At 34.2% G+C, this 22,980-nt stretch overlaps 1 protein-coding gene and 1 non-coding gene across 2 annotated transcripts; both read left to right on the top strand.

Annotated features, from left to right (window-relative positions):
- Window positions 1-5,707: 5,707 nt before the first annotated feature.
- On the top strand, window positions 5,708-13,258 carry LOC109000473. Its single transcript, XM_018977343.2, has 7 exons — window positions 5,708-6,089; window positions 10,045-10,347; window positions 10,451-10,659; window positions 10,756-10,804; window positions 10,918-11,007; window positions 11,171-11,233; window positions 11,395-13,258. Exons 1-7 carry the CDS (start codon window positions 5,922-5,924, stop codon window positions 13,006-13,008), a joined length of 2,496 nt encoding a protein of 831 aa, XP_018832888.1. The 5' UTR covers window positions 5,708-5,921; the 3' UTR covers window positions 13,009-13,258.
- A 2,316-nt stretch (window positions 13,259-15,574) lies between these two features.
- Window positions 15,575-15,647, top strand: TRNAF-GAA. Its single transcript has one exon. It is a non-coding gene; the product is annotated as a tRNA-Phe (tRNA).
- The last annotated feature ends 7,333 nt before the right edge of the window (window positions 15,648-22,980 follow it).

Here is a 22,980-nt window from a genome sequence, read left to right as displayed (position 1 = left end):
AAATAGCTTTGTGAAGTTGACAAACATGGTTAGGACACTTAGAATCAACAAAGCCAGGTGGCTGTTGCATAAACACAATTTCATTGAGTCTCCTATGGAGAAAAGCATTTTGAATATCTATCTGCCTTAAGGACCAGTTTTGTGAAATAGCAAGAGAGAGTACTAACCGAATAGTGGTGGATTTCACAACGGGACTGAAGGTCTTCGTGTAGTCAACATCGGGCTGTTGGTGGAAGCCTTTCACAACAAGCCTAGCTTTTCTTCGCTCAATTGATCCATCCAAGTGTAACTTGGTCTTGAAGACCCACCTGCAAACAACAAGATTAGACACATCTGTTGGGGGAACAAGGGTCCATGTACGGGTGTGTACCAGAGCTTCATATTCCTTGGTCATGGTATCACGCCATTCCAAGAATTTTGAAGCGAGGGCAAAGCTACTGGGTTAATCTGGGATGGATTGGGTTGAGAGAAAACAATTTCGTGTGGGATAAGAAATGGTTCCGTCAATGAGCATACGAGGATGGGAGGAGTTAGTTTGGGACCTTGTGATGATCGAGGATCGAGAAGGGTGTAAACAGATTGGAGAAGAGGTTTTCGTGGGTATTGGGGAAGACGACGAAGTGGAAATAGTTGGGTGCATCATTGGTTCAGAGTGGGAAAGTGGAGTTGGATTGATTGGATTAGAGGGAGGGTTAGGTGGGCCAGGTGAGTTTGGACTGAGTGTATTGTTATGGACCGAATTTGTGTATTGTGAGGAATTGAGAGGTGGTGAATTAACGATTGGGTTTGAAGTCGGTGGTGGGCCAGATGGAGGGACTAAGGATAGGTAGGTGAACATCATGTGTGTTGGATGGAGGGATGGGTGCATAGTAGTTTTTGTAGGGAAAAAAGTGTTCATTGAAAATGACATCCCGAGAGATGTAGAGGCGATTGGTACTTAGATCAAGACATTTATAGCCCTTGTGAGAAGGACTATATCCAAGAAAAAGGCATGGAGTGGATTTAAAATTTAATTTGTGATGGTTGTAGGGCCTTAAATTGAGCCAACATTGACAACTAGAAATTTTGAGAAAAGAGTAATCTAGTGATTTTTTATGAACCATGAAATAGGGAGATTGGTGTTGAAGGATCGGAGTTGGGAGTAAATTGATTAGGTAAGTGGTTGTTGTAAAAGCATCATCCCGAAAGGAGAGTGGAAGAGAGCTTTGGGCTAAGAGAGTGAGCCCAGTTTCTACAATATGCCAATGTTTTCATTCAATAAGCTCATTTTGTTGATGGGTGTGTGGATAAGAAAATCTATGCAGAATTTCAAGATTTTTACAAATTGTTGTAAGAGGACGAAATTCTCCTCCAGCATCAGTTTAGAGAGAAATTATTTTAGTATTAAAGAAACGTTCAGCAAAGTAAATGAAACTTGTAAAAACTTGTAGAACATATAATTTCAATTTAATAGGACATATTTAGGAGAAACTAGTAAAATGGTCAACAATTAACAAATAATACTTGAAACCATTCCCAGACAAAACAGGAGCTGAGCCCCAAACATCGGCCCATAGTAATTCTAAAGGCTTACGAGTGACTCTGGAGCTTGAAGAAAAGGGTTGTTGTCGTGCCTTTGCAAGTGGACACTCTGGACAGTTGAAGTAGGAGATGTTGGGGAAATATGGCAAGTAGTTGGCACGCAGTATTTTGGAAACTAAGACAAGAGAAGGATGGCCAAGGTGTTTGTGCCATTAATCAATCGTTGTTCTTTCACCAAGAGAAGCCGAATGAGAAGAAGAAAACAGAGGGGGAGGAAACTGATAAAGTCCATCATGAACTGGTCCGCTGATGAGGAGCTTCCTGGTCGATGAATCCTTAACAGAAAAATGGTTTGGATGAAATTAAAAAAAAAACAAGCATTGTCAGTACAAAACTTGGAGACAGATACAAGATTCTTTGTAATGGTAGGAACATGAAGTAAATTGTGAAGTTGAAAAGATGATGAGTTAGAGAGAAAAGAAGCATCACCGATATTGTTGATTGGCAAGCCATTGCCATTGCCCACTCGAATTTTTTCATTGTCAGAATACGGTTCAGATGAGAGATTTAGTTGAGAGATGTCATGGGTTATGTGATGGGTGGCTACCGAATCTAGGTACCAGGTTGGGTCGATGGTAAAAGAGGGTGCTGTGTAGTTTGCAGAGAATGAGTGTGGTGAGTCTTGCTGTTCCCCCTATATGTGCATTTACCTTGCTGATCACGGGAAGTTGCAGAACTTAAGTTCACAGATGGTTCAAAAGGAGCGGAAGAGCTAGTTGTGCATGAGACATGAGACATACGAACGACTCTCATGAATAAAAAGAAGATGATAAAGCTCAAGGGTAGTGATGGGGTCACTTCTAGTGGTTATGGAAGTCACAAAAGGCTCATAAGAAGGACCAAGTCCATTTAAAAGGTAGGTCATGAGTTCTTTGTCAAGCAGAGGACTCCCAGTTGCTGTGAGAGTATCTACAAGCATTCTAACTTTTCTAAAAAAATATGGTATGGATTGTTCTCCTTTGGACAGATTGGTAAGTTGAAAACGGATTTGAAACTCTTTGGCTTGAGAATGGGAGTTGAAAATTGATTGAAGAGAAGACCATAAATCCCTAGAGGTTTCGGCCGAAATGACATGTGCAACGACAGACTCTGTGAGTGAAGAGAATAAAATAATTAAAATCATTTGATCTGTTTTCTTCCAAGTAAGATAGGCTGGATTGTTTCTTGGTATAGAACCAGACTTTGGAGGAAGATATTTCGGCAGATTGATTTGAGTTCCATCAACGAAATGAAAAAGATCTTGACCCCTTAAATAGGCAGCAGTTTGGACTTTCCAAATTAAATAGTTATCAACATTCAACTTAGTGGAAACAACATGAGAAAAGGAAGAAGAAAAAGAGGAAGGAGGAGGGGTGGGATTCAAATCCATGGTGGGAAGAATAGAGGATCAAGAGACTGCTAGTCAGCAGCTCTGATACCATATTAGAAAGAATAAATGAGAGAATAATATCATAGTGATTCTGTGAAGAATTCCTCAGTGTTTATCTTATTGATATGCATGTCTTTATATAGACATATAAAAGGTACAAGTGGTCCCAATACAGAGTAAAAGTTGAAGGAAAAAATGAATAAAAGTTTGTTATATTTGCTATACAAAATGCCAAAATAATAGAGAAGAGGTGGCACTAGAACATTCCAGAGTATTATGCAACTGCTGCATCATCTGCGTTAGTTTTTGATTCTCTGCATTTTTGTAGTGATTCTTTTTTGAGACTAAGGTTGATAAAGCTAGAGATTCATATATGGATGGATCAAAACTATCGAGGCTACTCTGAACAAAACTGCTCACCCAATTCAAACCCTTTTCACACAGTCTTAAAGAACGCAAGGAGATGAATTACCTACTTTTGAGAAAAGGAAATTTTACTAATCTCCTTCATTTACGACGGAGAAATACTATGGTTACATCTCTTTTAGAACACCTTACTGATGAGTAAAAATCTCAAAACCAAGGTGTAAAAAAGAACCAAAAAGACAACCTAAGTAGAACACAAACTTAAGCAATTATAGTGTGTTGTCCTTTAGTTCAAAACCATCAACATATCATTGATAGTTATCAAGAAAGGATGCTAATATTGGAAAATGCACTGCTTAGGCAAACATAAATTACCTTTTCCATTCAAACCAAACTTCAAATACAGAAAATGCTTCAAAAAATTGAGCTAAAGAAGATAAATGGAATAGGAGAGAGAAAGCAGGGAGTGGCAGATTTTGGAAGCTTGGACGTAAAAACATTATTCAAGTTAATTGGAGTAGAAGAAGGCATGCTTTATCACTTTTAAGGGTCCGTTTAGAACATAACTGTTATCAGGTTTTTTAAGATATTTTTTTTAAATATCATTTAAATATAAAATATTTTTTTAAAATTTTTAAATAAAATATAAAATCTTATATAACTTTACCAAATTTTCAAACAAAAATTAAATTAAAAAAATTATATTCAAACAATATTTTAAATTTATAATATTTTTATTTAATTTTTTTTTTCTTTTATTTTTTAAAATCTATTAAAACATCTTAACTCAAACTATCTCATTATTATTCACAGATTATTTTACTATATTTAAAATTTGTTAATATCTTTCACGGCTTATGTCCTATTACATGGAAGTAGAAACATTGGGCAATAATTTTTGTTTTTGGCTTGAGTCTGTGGTTCATTTTTCATTTTAAAAGAAAACATTTTACTCGCTTAAAGACTACTAATTTTAAATAATTATTAGTAATTTGATTAAAGATGTCATTTTCCACTAAATCTTTTTTTTAATAAAAAAAATATTGATTTAACTAGATATATAATTTTCTATTAAATACGTTTAACTTAATTGAATATATTGTCTACTTTTCATTCAATAAGAACGCAATTGGAGGAATGATATAGTTTTATATAAATAATTTCAGGTAATAAAAAATAAATGAGAAAAGACTTATGCTTTCAAAATTGGGTAATAATACACCTATAATTTTTTTCCTACTCTTTTTCAATTCATTTCACTTTAACCAATGCAAGTACGTTATTTCATTAAAAAATGAGTTTTAATTTTACAAAACTATCATTATTTCATAGATACGTAAAAAAAAAAAAAATTGAAAAAAGTCGGCTAATCATTTTCCTTAAAAAATTATATAGAAAATATATAGATAGATTTTCTCAAAAAAAAAAAAAAAAAATAGAGAGAAAGATAAATTATTTCATTAACCCAACACATAAAAGGTTAATTATGATATATTGATGGACTTATTGCTACAGATGAATGAGGAGAATCTCATCCCATTGTTTTATTACTTGCCTTTTAGGCTTAGTTTGGGTACTATAATAATTTATTATTATTTATTATTTTCACTATTATTTACTGTTATTTAATATTCTTATCATTATGTTTTTATTGCATTTTCATTTTCATTTATAGAATATTTCAGAATACCTCGTTACCTAAACGTAACCTTAAACTTCAATATTAAATATAAAAAAAAAAAAAAAAAAAAAATTCTACTTGTCATTTTTGTCATTTTAATATATTCATCTAAGGTGAAATAGTTAAAATAATAATAATAATTTTGGGTTTAGCATAGCAAATATATATATTTTTTGGTTTTAAGAGAGAGATTTATATGTTCTAAATTATTTTTATGAAATAACTAGACATATTTTATATTTGGATTCAAAAGAAAAATTCACAATTATTTTCAAGAGCATTTTAGAACTATAATGTTTACCGGATTTTAAGCCCCACTTTAATTAGTTAGGTTAATTGTATTTTAGTTTGGAATCTATTAAAACCCTCATTTATTTTCCAATTCTATATATCTATGAATTTTGCTTTAAAAATTTAATCTTTCTATAATTTTTTTTTTTTTTAACTTAAGGTGTTGTAGTAGATTTTCTAAGGTTTTATTTGGATTGAGAAACAGTTTTATCTCATTTTATTATTATAATTTTTTCAAATTATCATATAAAATATAATAAATAATTTAATTTTTTTAAAATTTAAAATAATAAATATTTAATTTAATTTTTATTTAAAATAATTTTATCTCATCTAAGGTATAGCATAAGGAAGCTAGATTTTAAATTATCTAATTAATAATAATGAATAAAATCATTAATACTCTTTGGATCGCTCTTCTGATCCAAATCGTACTCGCTTAATCGGTAAAATCCAGGAGGTCAAATCCTCGGCGGCGTAAAAGTCCTCGTTTTCACCCTTCCGCTTTATTTTCTGAGAACCCTAGATCAGATCTTCTTCTTCTGCTCATCTGCTATCTCTCGCTAGCTTCGATTGGAGGTTTTCTTTTCATCTCTTAATTTCAATTAAACAATCAAGCGGGGAGAGGAAGACATGGACGATAGCTGTGCGGTGTGCGCCGAATCTCTCGAATGGGTGGCCTACGGGCCCTGTGGGCATCGGGAGGTCTGCTCCACCTGCGTCGCTCGGCTCCGCTTCATCTGCGAGGATCTCACTTGTTGCATCTGCAAGACCCATTCCGATGTTGTTTTCGTCACCAAGGTCTCAACTTCCGTCTTTTCTTTCTTTCTCTATATTCTGATCTCACAACTAGTGCCGTCATTCGAAGTTTTCTTATGATTGTTACTCGTTTTGTTTCCTTTTCTGCGAAATTACCCATTTTGCAATTGATTTGTATCTTAATTCAGATATGGGTATATGTTTATATGTGAAATTGATTGAAATTAGGGGTGGAATTGATTTGGATGTATGCTGAAACTAGAAGGAAATGCAATATGCGAAGGTTGAACTCTTCGGCTTTTTGGGACGATTTTTTTCTTATCTGACTGTCAAATATACAATGTGGGCATTATAATAGGTTTCTTCTTTTTTGAATACGTTAACTTTTCATGCCAAGGCAGTCCAGTAATCTGCATTGACGCATCATGTTTTTGTGTGTGTTAACCTTTATTCCCTTTTCAATCTCATACATTTGAAGTTGATAATGAGTTCTGTGTACTTTTTATTTTTCGCTTAATGTTGAACTTAAGCATGTATTTTGTACAATTCTACATGTTCTTTGATGCTATTCAAGTGATTTGATTTTTATTATTATCAAATCAAGAGGTTTGATTTTCATAATCACCAAGATATTTAGCTTACCTCATCTCCATGTAATTTCCTTATAAATAAATAAATATGCTTTGTATTCAATCACATTTGAGAATAATCAAGATATACCCCTCAAAGTTTCCCTCTCTCCACATTCTCCTCTTCTCTCTTTTCCATTTGAATTTCCTTTGTATTTTTAATTTCTCTCTCTTCTCCATTTCTGCTTTTTTTATATTTTATAATTTCTATTATGGTATCAGAGCCCTCGGCTAATGACAGGCTCGATTCTATGCAATATTTCTCTTTATTCAATCCTTCTAATGCTTTACCTCTCATGGAAACTTTATCATCTTTCAACCATATTTTGTCTCAAATTAGAGTATCTTTATTAGCTGAGTCTTTTTTATTGGGTTCTTTGTTAACCCAATTATTCTTTTTTAGTCTGTTGTGAGCATGGTTTGAAGCCCCAAACCCATTTTTGGCCTTTTGTTTTTGGTCCTATAGTTGACCAATTCCATATTTAGCACATTGTTGGTTCAATATTTTGTCCTGTTGTCATCCCTTTGTTGGATTTGGCCTATTTTCAACCCATTGCCGGCCACAGATCCAGATTTAAGCAACGTTTGGGTAATGTGGTGAACTCAGATGATCTATGAATAATAGTGAAAAGTAGGTGAAAATAATCATAAAATATTGAATAGTAGTGGAGTGATCTAATCCACTACCCAAACACAACCTTAATGTTTTAGTTGTCAGTCACTTCATCACCACTGCCACTTTCATCATCTCATTGGCATTCAATCAATAAATATGAGTAGGGGTGTAATCGGTTTGGTTCAATATGGTTTTGGACTTACTGATGAACCAAATTGATTCAATTCAGTTTTGGAATTGTCACAATCGGGACTGACCGTTCACCAAGGGAAACGGTACTTTTAGTTTTCTTGGTTCTTTTGGTTTGGTTCGGTTTTACAATGATGATTTGGTTTTGGACTTTTTGTTGGGCTGGGTGGTTTTTTGATCCAAATGAATATTTTTTTTAGTCCAAATATAAATTTTAGAGCCCAAAATACCATGTATATAACCAAGTAAATGCTAAAAACAAGTAGCCAAAATACTAATTTGCATGAATATATTATCTAATTAAAAGTGCTATATAATATACTAATATGTGCTAGTTACTACATATGATAATTTCTTATTCTATTCAGTTGTCTTATATTATCTTACTACATGGGTAACAGCCGGGCTTGGCAACGCGAGCCTGTTACCCTTGTGGGGGCTTCAAAGTGATGGGACGCTGGCATATTCCATCCAGGTCGGGCTCCCCGATGGCTTATACTGGCCCGCCCGCCCCAAGTCAAGAGATGAGGCATGTGATTTGGGCAAAGGCCCTCAGGTCACGTGATTCCTAGAGGTTGGGGGGCAAAGCATCAGGCTGGTTTCACAGAGCAGCGACAACCCCCACTCCTGACGGTGGAGGGATAACGGGTCAGTGCCTCTGTGACCCAATAAAGACCCGGTGGATTTGACCTAGCTGGACCATCACTTTTTCAAGATCAACTTATCAAAAAAATAAAAATGTTGTCATTTGATAAATATTATTTAATATGTACTAAGTCAGTACAATACATATATATGTTATACCATATTGTATATGTAAGGATAAATAATATGTTAATAACTTAATGTTAATATTCATATATAAGAGTAAGTTTATGTCAAGGAATCATAAATAATAAGATTAAAATATCATGCTATAATTATAATTTTATAATATGTATAATGTATATAGCATAAATATATATAATATAAAAAATTTAAAAAATATATATGTATAATTTGGTTCGGTTCGGTCCGATTCGGTTTACAAAACATGAAAACCCTAGAGTGAACCGGTTTACAGGAAATTTCGGTCTAGTAAACTAAAACTGACCAAACTGGTCAGGTTCGCTTCAGTTCGGTCGGTTTTCGGTTTAATCTTTCACCCCTAGATATGAAGGCTACACTTAGATTTCAAACTCAAAATCTCAAAGTTCTACATCTTGAGTTTGATGTGGGGTGTTAGGGATAATAATATCAAACCAAGAATTTTATTGGATTATTATTTTAATCAAGCGGTTTGATTTTCAATATTATCAAATCAAGAGGTTTGATTTTTATAATGATCAAGATATTTACCTTATCTCATCTCCACATAATTTCCATATAAATAGGAACATATGCTTTGTATTCGATCACAATTGAGAATAATTTTTTTTTTTATATAAGTAAAAATATTGTATATATCAAAAGGAGAAACCAAGTACACTGAATGTATACAAGAAAACACATTGCCCAAAATGACCCAACAAGCCCCTAATGACCCAAAAAGCCCATAAAAAAAATCAACCCAAAGTACATCAGACCCAACCCCAATCCTTGTTTCCCGTAGAACTAAAACTCTACCCCAACACCTTGATTCCCGTCTTCACAATACCCTCCTTTTAGACTTCCCTCTAGTTAAACTACCACCCTTAGCGTCGTAGTTGATTGTCGAAAAGAGACGCTGTAACTCCCTGCTTTTCTTGAAGTTTGATTTGGTTTCAAGTGTGCGGCTTGCCTTGATCGCAGTAATTAGTTCGTTAAATTGGTCTTCACATCCTCCAAGTGAAATTCTCACGAACTGCTGAATCTCGTTAACTTTAGGCAGAATCCAATCCGCTATTGGAGGAAGAGAGACCAGGGGAGCCATAATATCCCCATCAACCTGCACTCCCGACTCTAGACATTCCTTTACACAAGGCACCAACGCCAAACCCATTGGTTCTCCAGTAACTCCATTGGTTCTCTCCAATGGTATCGGGGTCCCCATTGGGGATTTTGGGGTGACAACAAGTCCCTTCACCTCTGGGATGATAGTGGATCCTACATCTCCTTCAGACCTCGGTAGTACACCTTCTTTCCTTCAACTCTAACGAGGGAGCCATAGTTTCTTCAGGGACCAATTTGAGAATAATCAAGATTTAGCCCTCAAAGTTTCCCTCTCTCATTCTCTCCTCCTCTTTTCCATTTGACTTTCCTTTCTATTTTTAATCTCTCTTCTCCATCTCTAGTTTTTCATATTTTATAATTTCTACGAGGGTCATAGTTTTGGGGATTCTGAAAGCTTTATAGGTTTAAATGTTTCCTAGCTTGTAAATTTCTAATACTTGCACCATTGAAATATTTGGGGTTGGGGAGGTTTTTTAATTCGGTTTTAATTTTTGATTTGACATTGACTTTTAATAATTATTAGAACTGTTTACATATTCTTGTAGAGATAAGAATGAGCATTGGTGCTCTTCATCATTTCTGATATTTATTATTCTCCTGTTTATATGATTGTTCTGATTATTTAAATCCATTGCTTCTGCTGTTATACCAGGCCTTAGGAGATTATACAAGGATGATTAATGACTTTTCAGTTTTACCATCCCAAGTAAGAGAGGGGAAAGTGGGATCATACTGGTACCACGAGGATACACAAGCATTTTTTGATGACATGGACCACTACAAGATGATCAAGGCAATGTGCAGGCTTTCATGTAGTGTATGTGATAAGATGGAGGGGCAACCAAATGATGGCTCAAGGCGCCGGGCGAATTTTAGGAACATTGAGCAGTTGAAGGGTCACTTATTCCATCAACACAAGTTGCTTATGTGCAGTCTTTGTTTGGAAGGAAGGAAGGTGAAATGCATGTACTTGATTTCTTGTTTTATTCTGGCTGACCAAAGCCCACTTCACTTAAGGTTTCCATGAGGACCTCACTAGCTTCATTTGCATGAGACAGATATTTATTTGTGAGCAAAAGCTCTATACTAGAGCTCAATTGAAGCAGCATATAAGCACAGGGGACTCTGAGGTGGATGGAAGTGAGAGTGAAAGAGGTGGTTTTACAGGGCATCCTATGTGTGAATTTTGCAGAAGCCCATTCTATGGGGAAAATGAACTGTACTCACACATGTCTACAGAACATTACACCTGTCATATATGCCAAAGGTAAAAATAAATAATAAAAAAACGTGCTTTATAGAATGAAACCCTCTGTACAATGGCAACTGGCAGAGCTCATAATTTTCACTCTATTTAATGCAGGCAGCATCCAGGACACTATGAGTATTATAAGAATTATGATGACCTAGAGGCGAGATGCTTGTACTTTCTTTCATTACTTTTAGTAATAAATCTGTGAAGATATGGTTCATTATTGTCTTAGCAGAGAAAATATATCTAACAGCTGGCTGTTTTCTGCAACAGATCCACTTCCGTCAAGAGCATTTCTTGTGTGAAGACGAGGCCTGTCTTGCCAAGAAGTTTATTGTCTTTCCATCCGAAGAAGCCTTGAAGGTGATGCCTTATAGCATATGAATGTAGTGTGCATGCATGCGTGTGTGTTGTCCTTTATTTTGAATTCTTAATTTTAATGCTCATGGATTAGCTATATTACTGTAGGTTATTCCAGTATCTTGGAGCTATGTCAATATATTGACTACACTTTTTTGTGTTTCAGAGACATAATGCTCTTGAGCATGGAGGACGAATGTCACGTTCGAAACGTAATGCTGCTCTACAGGCATGTAACAATTGTTAGATCTTCACTTGATCTAATTGCATCTTTCTGATAGTGGATTATGAGATCATGTCTCACTGCGTTTTGTGTTGGTGGATTATAAAGTTTATTAACGCTTCTTGTTCTCTGGCTATTTTCTTTATTAATTCTTTCTTTCCCTACAGATACCAACTAGCTTTCGATATCGACGAAATAATGAACAAGATCGCCGTCGTGGAAGAGGACGTGCGCTTCAATTCGATTCTTCTGAAAGTCAGCTTTCTATGGCCATTGAAGCAAGTTTGGAGACTGCTAATGCAGATCGTACATCTCACGATCCATCATCATCATCCAGTTTGCAAGTTGCTCCAGATCCTGTAGATGCAAGTGATATTGATGCAATCGTTCACCCATTTGAATCATTAGCTACAACAGATTCTGAATCATCTGTGAGATACCTTCAAGCCTTGGGAAGCTCAAGGAATGCTTCTTTGGAAGAATCTTCCTTTCCTCCCCTCCCCAAGGCACCCAAAAGCAGGCGGCAAAAACCAAAACCAGGCTCAGAAGATTTTCCTAGTAACTCTATGGCAGCACATCTTCGCCGCCAAAGAAATGTGAGTGTTCTTAATTCAGCTCAGGCATGGCCAGCTGCAAGTCGCAGGTCTCTGCCCCTTGCAAGTGCTTCAACCCAATCTAGACCTACAACAAATACAGCACCTATACCATCAGGTAGTTCTGGGCAGTCTAATACGGCCACTAGCAACGGGCTAGCAACATCTAGTTATGCAAGTTTGGCTCAAGCTCGGCCAACTCATACACTTCTATCAGTTGGCTCAAGGGACTCGGGTAACACTGATAGGATCAGCCACTCTGCATCAGCCCCAGATCTTGTGGAGCATGGGTCTGTAGAACCTTCAATTTCGGATTTCCCTCCAGTTTCTGCAGCACAAAGGCCCAAGTTGTCCATGAGTAGCCAGGCTTCGTTAAATGTGGAGAATGTTCAGACTGCAAACCGGTCTTTGGTAGAAAAGATCCGTGCTACCCTTGAATTTGATGAAGACAAATACACATACTTTAAAGACATATCTGGACAGTATCGCCAGGGTACAATTGACACAGGAAGTTATCTGGATTATGTGCGGCAGTTTGGCCTGTCACATCTTGTTCTGGAGTTGGCCCGTCTCTGTCCTGATACACGGAAACAGAAAGAGCTTGTTGACACCTATAATGCTAGTTTGCAAAGCAATGTTCCACAAGCTAATGGTTGGGGAACCGGCAATGCCCACCTAAAAGACAGCAAAGGGTCTAAGAAAGGTAAAGGGAAGTCCGTGGCTGTTGAAGACAGTAATTCAAAGGATAGATTAGCAAATAGCATTTTGGGCACTGTAAAGCAATTGCAATCGACGTTCAAGCCCTCAGAAGAAGAGGCAGAGGTGTTATCTAAGGATGGTTACCGTGCTTCCAAAGGCAAATCAAAGGTTTCAATGGATGACCAGCGTGTGGAGCTAAATACTGGTAGTCAACCCTTAATGAAGGCGCTGGGTCAGAATAATTCCCAATCAGCTGGTAGTATATCTGATCAGAATGTAGGGGACGGTGGTGGAGGGAGTAAGCAACGAAAGAAAACCCCAAAGTTCCTCAGAGCTCGATTGGGCGATGGATTCGTGGCACTTTTGGATCCCAAAAATAAAGATACTGACTCAAATTCAGAAGCAATGAATGAAAGTTCAGATGCCACTGGTGGGTTGCCTGTGCGTGGTGTTTGGCGAAATGGAGGCGGCCATAAGCTCTTCCCTTAGTAGTCTCCAAGGGATCCAAAAATTACAGATTCCGGTTGTTTTATCAAAGAAAGTTGGAAGAATCAAGGTTATCAAAATCATATTTGATTAATCTTGGCAAAAGATGGAGGATTCCATATCTTGCCTTGATTATCATGTTTTTGAAGTTGAATTTTGGATTGTCGAGTTCGGCCATTTAGGCTATAAAAGATTTTGTGGCATGGTAATTTTGAAGGCAGAGACTATGCTTTCCGAATGGGTTTCCAATTTCCCCCTTTAGGTATATCTTGCTCCTCTCAAGTTATGTTCATATACGATAATTTCTTGAATATAATATATATATATAGTGCAAAGGTCGAAGTTTGCAAGACCTCTTGACAATTTCTGTTTTGAGTTTACAGGACGTTCCACGTGTGACGTTTTTTTTTTTTTTTTTTTTAATTAAATCGAACAAATTTGGCGGCGCATGTTGGGTATCTGGATTTGTCAGGCAAATGAATCGCTTCGTGGGGTGTGTTTTGAGTAGGGGGAAAGTTGGTTAGTCCGAACCGACTCAGGACCCAAACCGGTTGATCTTGATCCCTGAAATAGAGGATCGAGACTTTTCTGTCCGGTACCGATCCAGGGGTTTTTCACTCCAGATTGGATCAGACTGATCAAATTTAAAAAATATATTTATATATATATATATATATATTTTTAAGAGAATAAATTCATTTTTTTTTAATTAAATCGAACGAATTTGGCCCATGTTGAGTGTTTGGATCTGTCAAGTAAATGAATTGCTTCGTGGGGTGTGTTTTGAGTAGGGGAAAGTTAGTCGGTCTGAACCGACCCAGGACCAAGACCAGTTAGTCTCGGTCCCTGAAGTAGAGGATCGAGACTTTTCTGTCCGATCTCGATCTAGGGATTTTTCACTCCTGATCGAATTAGACAAACCGAATTTAAAAAATATATTTATATATTTTTTTAGGAGAATAAATTATTATTTTTTAATTAAATCGAACGAATTTGGTGCATGTTGGGTGTCTGGATCTGTTAGGTAAATGAATCGCTTCATGGGGTGTGTTTTGAGTAGGGGGAAAGTCGGTCGGTCCGAATCGACCCAAGACCCAGACCGGTCGATCTCGGTCCTTGAAATAGAGGATAGAGACTTTTCTGTTCAGTCCCGATCCAGGGATTTTTCACTCTAGATCGGATCAGACCGACCAAATTTAAAAAATATATTTATATATTTTAGGAGAATAAATTTACTTTATTCATGATGTTTGCAACAAAGAACGGATACAAGAAGGGACTTCCTCCAAAATATTGCTCTCCTCATAGAGTTTTAATGTATCCTTTGCAAGACAATGTGCAATACAATTAAACTTTCTAGACACAAGAAACAGGCCAATGCTGAAAACTATTGCAGCATCAATCAAATATCAGACACAATCAAACCAACTGGACTCCAATGGTCTTGCTGCCCCTTTGATATCATTGACCACCTTTTGTGCATCACCCTCTAATATAACTCTTTGCAAACCCAACTGTTTAACAAGAATGACAGCTTTTAGTGCAGCAAAAGCCTCAGCTAGACATGCATCAGGAAACAAGTCACGTTGGGATCTAAGAGAGCCTATAACTTTTCCATTCCAATCTCGGACAACAACCCCTATTCCAACTCTACAATTAACCTTGTCTAACTAGTGCATCCCAATTGGCTTTATATATATATTATTTATATAATAATTATATAATTAATTATGTAATTTTCATCTAATCTATCACCATTAAAAATATAAAATTTTAAATATATTATTAACAAAATAATATTCTATCAATTAACTAATGTATAATATCAATTAACTAATTATATAGTAATTATATAAGTTAAGAATGTAATTTCATTTAATTTATTATCATTAATCATATAAAATAATTTTTTATTTAGTTACATGATTCACATTAATAATTTAGATCATTAATAATTTACTTAATTTTAATTTAATATTTTATATAAAATATTTTATAAATTTATTTATAAAAAATAATAATAATAATAATTGAACCAAACCGAACAGACCGGTCTGAGGGGGATTAGACCGATTTACACCCCAAGTTTTGAGAACTAACTAAATTACATATGTGCTTCCCATCGACTGCAAGATGGCTAATTGGTTTCAAAATGAGGAGCCAAAATTACATTGCATTTTTCGTCCATCTATATCAGTTTTCTAAACTCATTTTTCTTCGATTTTGAGAAGATGTCAATAACCTTTTCTTGCTTAAAAGGAAAAAACAAAAATTGAGACTTTTGCTAAACTAATTAGGAATCCTTAAGATGTAATTAAAATTTTGAGCGTATGGTTATGGACATGGAAGTCGTGGATTTTGAGAAGACATAATCAATAAGCTTTTTGAGACCGAATGAAAAAGAAGAAACAAAACAAAAACACAGAGAGACAGAAGATCATGAACAGAAAACGCCATCAAAGAAGGTCTACTCTTCCTTGCGCGTGGCCACCGCCTGCTCCAGAGAACGACGGAAAGAGATTCAGACATTAATGAGTTAAGTTCTAATGGAAAGCAAACTATCAACAAAGCGGGGATAGCTCAGTTGGGAGAGCGTCAGACTGAAGATCTGAAGGTCGCGTGTTCGATCCACGCTCACCGCATCTTCCCTATTTTTCATACTCGCATCTTTTCTAAACGACACCGTTAGTCGGTTGCCAAAGCAGTGAATGCTCTGAAATTCTCAGGAGCTCTCTTCCTATCTCCTCTTCTTCTTCCAACGCAGCGTTGATGAGCCACGAGTCGTTGGTTCGGTGTTTTGTGCCGAAGAGCCATTCCGACTAAATGGCGTTTAGGGAGCGAGCGGTCGATATCTCGAAGAAATATCATGCCAGCCCTCTGTTTCGTCCACCTCCCCTCCCATGTCTCTCCTTGCTTCCCTAATTACCTCTTCGCGGGTTGAGGTTGGCAAGTCCTGAACCACCATTCATTGGGTGCAGGGAAGGGTTTCTTGTAGGCTTGCTTGCTTTCCAACTAGCAGCTTTGTTTGGTAGAAGGCGTGTGCGATACTGTTTAGTTTAGTGAAGTTTGGACCTATTGCAATTGGAGAACGATGCAAATCGTTGGTTCTATTTAAAAAAAAAAAATAGTAAATATGAAATTTATATAAAAAAAAAAAAAAAGCAAAAATTACCCAACAATACCATACTCGCTTGGAAATGTTGGTAAATTAAGACCGCATGCTTGTCTAGTTGTCAGAATGTCGGAGCCAGAAGCAATCGATGCTAGTGCCTGTGGCAGGTAAAAGTGAAGCATCTCACTCTGATCTTACATTTATTGGCGCCCTTTACGGGGATTTCCAATTATGATTCTGATAAATCAAGTTACTTCTTGTTTTTCACGTCTTATCATCCATAAACCATGATCGGGATGATGTTGCTGAAAGAGGGATGCAAATCCCTGACTTTACTGGAATCTCTGAAATGGGCAGGGGAGAGAATGAAGTATTTCTTTTCTTTTTCCCATTTTATTTTCTGGTGTAGATGAGAAGAGCTGATGATCACTTTCCAGCATCCCCTGGTTGGAGACTTTGAGCAAGAGCCATTACTCGTCACTGACATCTTGGTCACCCAAATGTCACCTAGATTGACCAGCTTGTGTAGTATCTGCAGCTAAGAAAGACAGTTTTCTGCTGCTTTGAGAAACATTTTTCTTTGGTTACCAAACAAAGTGAACATTAATTTGCGCAGATAGGAGGCAGCGAGGCCTCGCTTTCTAAGGAAATGCATTCTCCTCCTACTAAAATCTTGTATGAATTATTGATATCGTGTTTGGTGGGTCTCGATAATAATAGTTGATGTTGTAAAAATTACACAATAGGTTAGAGGGAGAGAAAGATTCATTCTTGACCCATTGAGTTGACTGAACATTGAGGGGTGTTGTTTGAAGCTCCAAATAGCGTTCTGGTGCTGCTGTACGGTGGCGGTGCGTACGTCTATGGCGGTAAATGAAAAATAAGTACAGAAAAAGTAAAAATAAATGGACACTAAGATTTACGTAGTTCGGTAACAGACCTACGTCCACGAGAGTTTGAGGAGGGGAGTCTCCACTATAATATATTTATTTACAGTCACTCATGGTCCTTTATATCTCACTGTACAAAAGAAAGTTAAAGTTCTTTCTATTAGAGATGTTGTATTCCTATCATTTGGTGAAGAAGAAGATCTGATTGAAAAAGTGTGACTCGGTGTCAGAGGTCCACTTGTCATTTGGCCGAATGCTTTTTATATATATCCCTTTGTTGTGTGTTTGACCCTTTACTACAAATGCCAGCCTGTCAGGAAGTGGCTGATCTCTCTTGTATGTATCAACTTTCCTTCTCTTCCTACTTTCTCTCTGTCCTGTTTTAAAACCCTTTGTCACCTTCATGCTCCATGTCCCTTCGTGTCCCCCACTCTTACCGTTTTATCTTGTTTGTCTTCTTGTGCTAGTGGTGGGCTAGGCCCAACTATGGATTATAATATTTTATTCATCCACATGAGTTTTTCAGTTTTAAGATGTTAGATTGACTTGTGCATACAGAAGAAAGAAAAAATAACCCCAAAAGGGAGAAGAATATGGCTATCAAAACGCCATTCTTTGAGGGGTTTTCTTTAGAAATGAAAACATGCATGAATTGCATTAAGGATTAATTGGTCAAGAAGCTATTTAGTGGAAATAAGATGTTTGAATATGCCAACCCGAAATAGGAGTGAATTATTTGCAGAAAAATGTTTTTTTTTTTTTTTGTTTATGTCCTCAACTGACTCTATGATTTGTGTGATATATCATATGATAAGAATAATGGTAGATAATGTATAAGATCTTACATTATTTAAGAAAAATAAGTTATTATTGTTTATAAGGTTTCAATGATACTCTAATTATATCATTGATTAATTTTTTTAAAGTATAAATCATATAATTTGGACCTTCTATTAAGACATTACAATTAGAGATTTGGATTTAGAATATTTGGCTTACAATTTCTTCCATTATGTCACAATCGAACGTGCTAGCTCGTCATCAATCCCACGTTGTCTTTTTTTCTTTTCTTAATTTTTTTTTAATGTTGTCGTTGATTTCTTGTTATTCTCCATGATGTTCCAAAATCCAAACGAAACCCAAATAAAAGTAGCGAAAATTTTGAGGTTAATGTGCTTGGTTGGTGAACCATCTCTGCCGCCGGTAACACTTCCGACCAAAGTAAATAATTATGAAAGCAGATCAGCATCCCCCACAAATCCATATCATATGGCTGCAGATGGGCTTAGCAGTAGCAGCATCTGCAGCAGCAGTAATTAATTAATAAAAAAAATGTCTTCATTTAGTGACATAAAAAAACAGAGACATCCATCCATCCATCCATCCATCAATCATGCATTAAAATGATCGTCGACACGACGACATCAGGCTTTTGCTTTGTGGCCAAAATCATCGGCTCTCCGCACGCTGGGGGCCATAGTTTTCAGAGACTCCAAGATCTAATCATCTCCATAAATAAAGAAAAGGAAATGGACACGTTAAAAGGAAGAAATGAATGAAAGTTTGAAACCCAGATCCAATCACCTATAATCCATAGTCAATTCTCCGACCAACTCTCAAGCATCATAGTCACCAAAACCATAGAGAGAGAGAAACCTCACCAACCCTATTTAGAGAGAGAGAGAGAGACGTTTGAAGTCTTGAAGATGTTCATGAAGTGGCAAGCGATCCAACCAACAAACCGCGTGGTAGCTGGTGCTAAAGATGCTTGTTCTCGTCCCATGATGCTGACACATGCTGTTTTTTAATTTTAGAAAGGGTAAAGCAACTACTCTATATAAATAAGTATAAAATTTAATTTTAATAATGTGTCATTATTACATTAATTAATAAGACTGAGATACGTATCTCATAAGGAAAATTTATAAGAAGAGAAGTAAGAGAGAATTACGTACTGTATTTTTCATCCAACGGATAATAACCTTCGATCGGGAGCCTATTTTGGTAACTTGTGCTTGATACTTTGAAAATTCTAATTGTTTCTTCGTTCTCATGGCGTCTCTGGTTGGTGACCAAACCCCACATGAACTACTCAAAGTTGAACCTCAAAACAAACAACTTTGTACATAATAATTATCTTGACTCGGACCCATCTTTTCAAAGGTTCTTGCTAACATATCAAACAGCCTCTTCAGTTCTTGAAAGAAAAATGCTTGTTGCAAGTACCTGATACAAACGGCGTACAAATGTGGCTGATGTGGAGATACTTGATGATGAGAGAGAGATCGAATTGATGAGAAAGGAAGAATTTATTTTAAATCTGACGTGATATGGACGGCTGCATGCCAGTTGTATCTAACGACTGTATATAGAAAAACTGTTCTGTAAAATAATAACAATTGTTGAAATTAAGTTCTAAGCCGGAATTAGAGCCAATGATTTTTTGTTTTTTGTTTCTTGTTTTCTGTTTACGGAATGATTTTCTGTTTTCTGTTGAAATTAATTGCTTACAATACTGTTCAAGACTTGAAATTCATAAGAGAATTTTATAAAGAATTATCAGAACTGTTACATATATAAAGAGATCACTTAAAAATAAATTAAAAAATTGACATGATTTTATTTGATACTTTAGATCTACTTTACATTAAAAATAATTTTATAATCTGACATATTGCATTAAGTCACGTCAGTTTGTAAATTTATTTTTGTGTAATTTCTTTATGATTAAAATATTTTTCATGAATTATTGACACTCTTTGAGCATCCACAAAAGATTGTTTATAGGAAATCACATACTACATTCATAAATAAATTATATAAAAATAAATTCATAAATTGATATAGTTTCATCATGTAATTTATTAGATTTACATTATAATAAAAGTAACTTTACAATCTAACATATTATATCAAATTATATCAATTTATAAATTTATTTTTATATTTTTTTTTTGTAGTTAAAGTATTATTTTGGTTTTAAATGCATGTACTCGTACCAAAAATGCCACCGATTTTCTTCCAATCCTTCGTATCGTGTTAAAGAAACACTACAATCACAAATAAATTTTATAAAAATAAAATTATAAATTAATGTGATTTTTTGTGATTCGTAAGATTTATTTTACAATAAAATTAATTTTATACGATTTATGTTGCGTTTGGATGTTGAGTTGACTTGACTTGAGTTGAACTCTTTATAAATAGTAGTGAGTTGAGATGGTAGAAAGAGTTTTATGGGGTCTAGCTAAAATGAATTTAAATGTATTTAAATGTTAAGATGAGTCTATATGTATTTATATATGTATTTATGAGAAGTTAAAAAAGATTACAGATCTCACATATAAAGAATTGTTGAAATAAAAAATATCGGATCATATATTTTGAAAAAAATTTTAAATTGAGATGAATTAAATAATTTAAAAATTAAGTATTTAGATATTAAATTTAATTTAAAATTAAACCGAATTAAGTTTTACTCAAAATAATTTAACAACAGTATTGTGTTGAGTCAAAATGGTGGGCGTTGAATAATAATCAGCCCTATCTTGTTGAGTTGGGCCAAAAAGGTGGGCGTTGAAAAAAACCTGACAATATCATCAAACTTTTCTCAATTGTGTCATTAAAAACATGATTTATATGGTGTAAAAAAATAAAATTAAAAAAAGCAATGATTGAAAACGTGACATAAATAAAATAATTCTAATTCTATTTTTTTAAAATAAATAAATAAACTAGTTGTTTGAGAATCTGTGGTAATGTGAATATAGTGATTAGTGATTGTCATTGCCTTTCTTTTTCTAATGCTTTAGAGTATTGGTCTATATATATATATATACAAAGTCATAATTGTATAATATGACTTTAAAATCCTCCACATTAACTTATACATATCAAAATATTTAGCTACCTATGAACAGTATTTATCTAAATTTAGATAACTACTATTCACCCTATAAATTATATTTTAATCATTATTTCTCTCTCCTCTCACTCTCTCTCACAATCCTTTCATTTTCTCTTTCCTTTAACAACACAATAAATATTCACTTACACATTCATTTTATTATTATAATATATTATATATATATTTTTCATTTTATTATATTTTTAATATAATATATAAAAAAATATATTTTTTATTAATGCATTTGTATTATTAATATCAAATGTATGTAGTAGATGCTAATTGTAAAATATATATAAAAAAAATTGATTTTAGCAAAAAATTAATAATATTTTATTATTATTTTGTCTCAAATATGTATAAGTTAATGTGAGAATTTTACTTGAATGATAAAGTGAATATACAAAAAATATGATTTTACATATGTATATATATAGACCAATACTAATACTCTTATCACCACTTCTAGCTTTTCATTATTAATTAACATATTTTTTTCTTCTTTTTTAGATGCTATATTATATTAATGTATACTTATCATTACAACTGTAGTGTCGGCGGCACAGTAATGAATGGACCGAAACAGGAAGAAAAGAAAACAAAATTACTATTGAGCTGATTTGATTATATAAAAATTAAATTATCTTCTTTCATCTCATATAATTATTATAATTTTTTTAAAATTTTTAAATAAAATATAATAAATAACTTAATTTTTTAAAATTTTAAAATAAAAATTATATTAAAAAATTATATTATAACAATATTTTATTTAACTTTTAACAAAACATTTCATTTTATCTTATCTAAACTGCTATCTAAACTGCGTAACAAAACGAGGCAAAATGGAATTAGGATGTCAAATGTGTAAGGACAAAGTTGCTTATTAACCCATTTCATATATATACTATTTATGTGGAGGGGAAATATTAAAAAATATATTAAAAAAATATGACTTTTAAAAATTATATAAATAATCTGGAACTCAGATAAAAAAAATTAATATTTTTTATTGTGAATCTCACTTTTTTTTTGGAATTAGTGTGTGAAATTTACACATTCTAAAATTATATCTAATATTACTCTTATGTAAAGTATAATTTCATATACTATTTATAAAATAATATTAACTTTTTTATAGATATATTTTATAGTAAATTTTAAAGCAACTGTTGCATTTAGACATAGATTTGAAAGTAATAAGACTTACATATCTTTAATTAGGAGAATTTCTCTTCAAACTCGTCTAGAATGAGCGTCTTGACAAAATATAAAAGGAGAAATTTGTCCAATAATCACAAAAGAAAATTTTATATATTGTACTATCATCTTATTTTCATCTCAATAAGTAAGATGTGACACATATATCATCATTGAATGATTATTTATTGGATGCATCTTTATCATCCAATGATAATGAATGTGTCACATCTTATTTAGGGTTATTTTTTCCTCGTATTGATTTTCAGAAAAAAAAAAAAAAAAAAAAAGGACATTGGTAAATTGGTAATATTGGGTATATGTGACTACTGTAATCTATTGAATACTGATGAACATTTAATAAAGAATAAGAGTAAATTAGGGTTTCACTTTATTCGGACTCTAAAAATGTTCTTCTTGATCACATGAGTTAATTATTATGTCCATGTTTCCAACTAGAAACCATTTCTTCATCTTCAATTCTCGATCACTTATTTTAGCCTTAAAGCCTACACAACAATGGCTGAATGAAGTCAAATCTGTTTGAATCTCGATGTCACGTTGGGTTGCACCAAACCAATTAAGTCACATCCAACAAGAAAAAATTGAAAAGAAACTGATTTTGATAAGCATTGAGAATTATAATTAAAACCATCTTAATATTCATGTGTTCGATCATAATAAAAACAAATAATTTTGGACCGGATGAGATGATGAAATCAACTGTGTCTATATTCGACTATATAAAAAGGTTTGATAAGATAAATATAGCTTTTAAGTAATGATTGAAAACGTGACATAAATAAAATAATTCTAATTCGATTTTTTTAAAATAAATAAAGCAGAGAGTCGAGACACCCTCCTTC

The sequence above is a fragment of the Juglans regia genome, chromosome 8, assembly GCF_001411555.2.
Source record: "Juglans regia cultivar Chandler chromosome 8, Walnut 2.0, whole genome shotgun sequence".
Taxonomy (NCBI): domain Eukaryota; kingdom Viridiplantae; phylum Streptophyta; class Magnoliopsida; order Fagales; family Juglandaceae; genus Juglans; species Juglans regia.
Note: the sequence above shows the minus strand (reverse complement) of the source record. Positions and strands in the feature narration are given on the sequence as shown.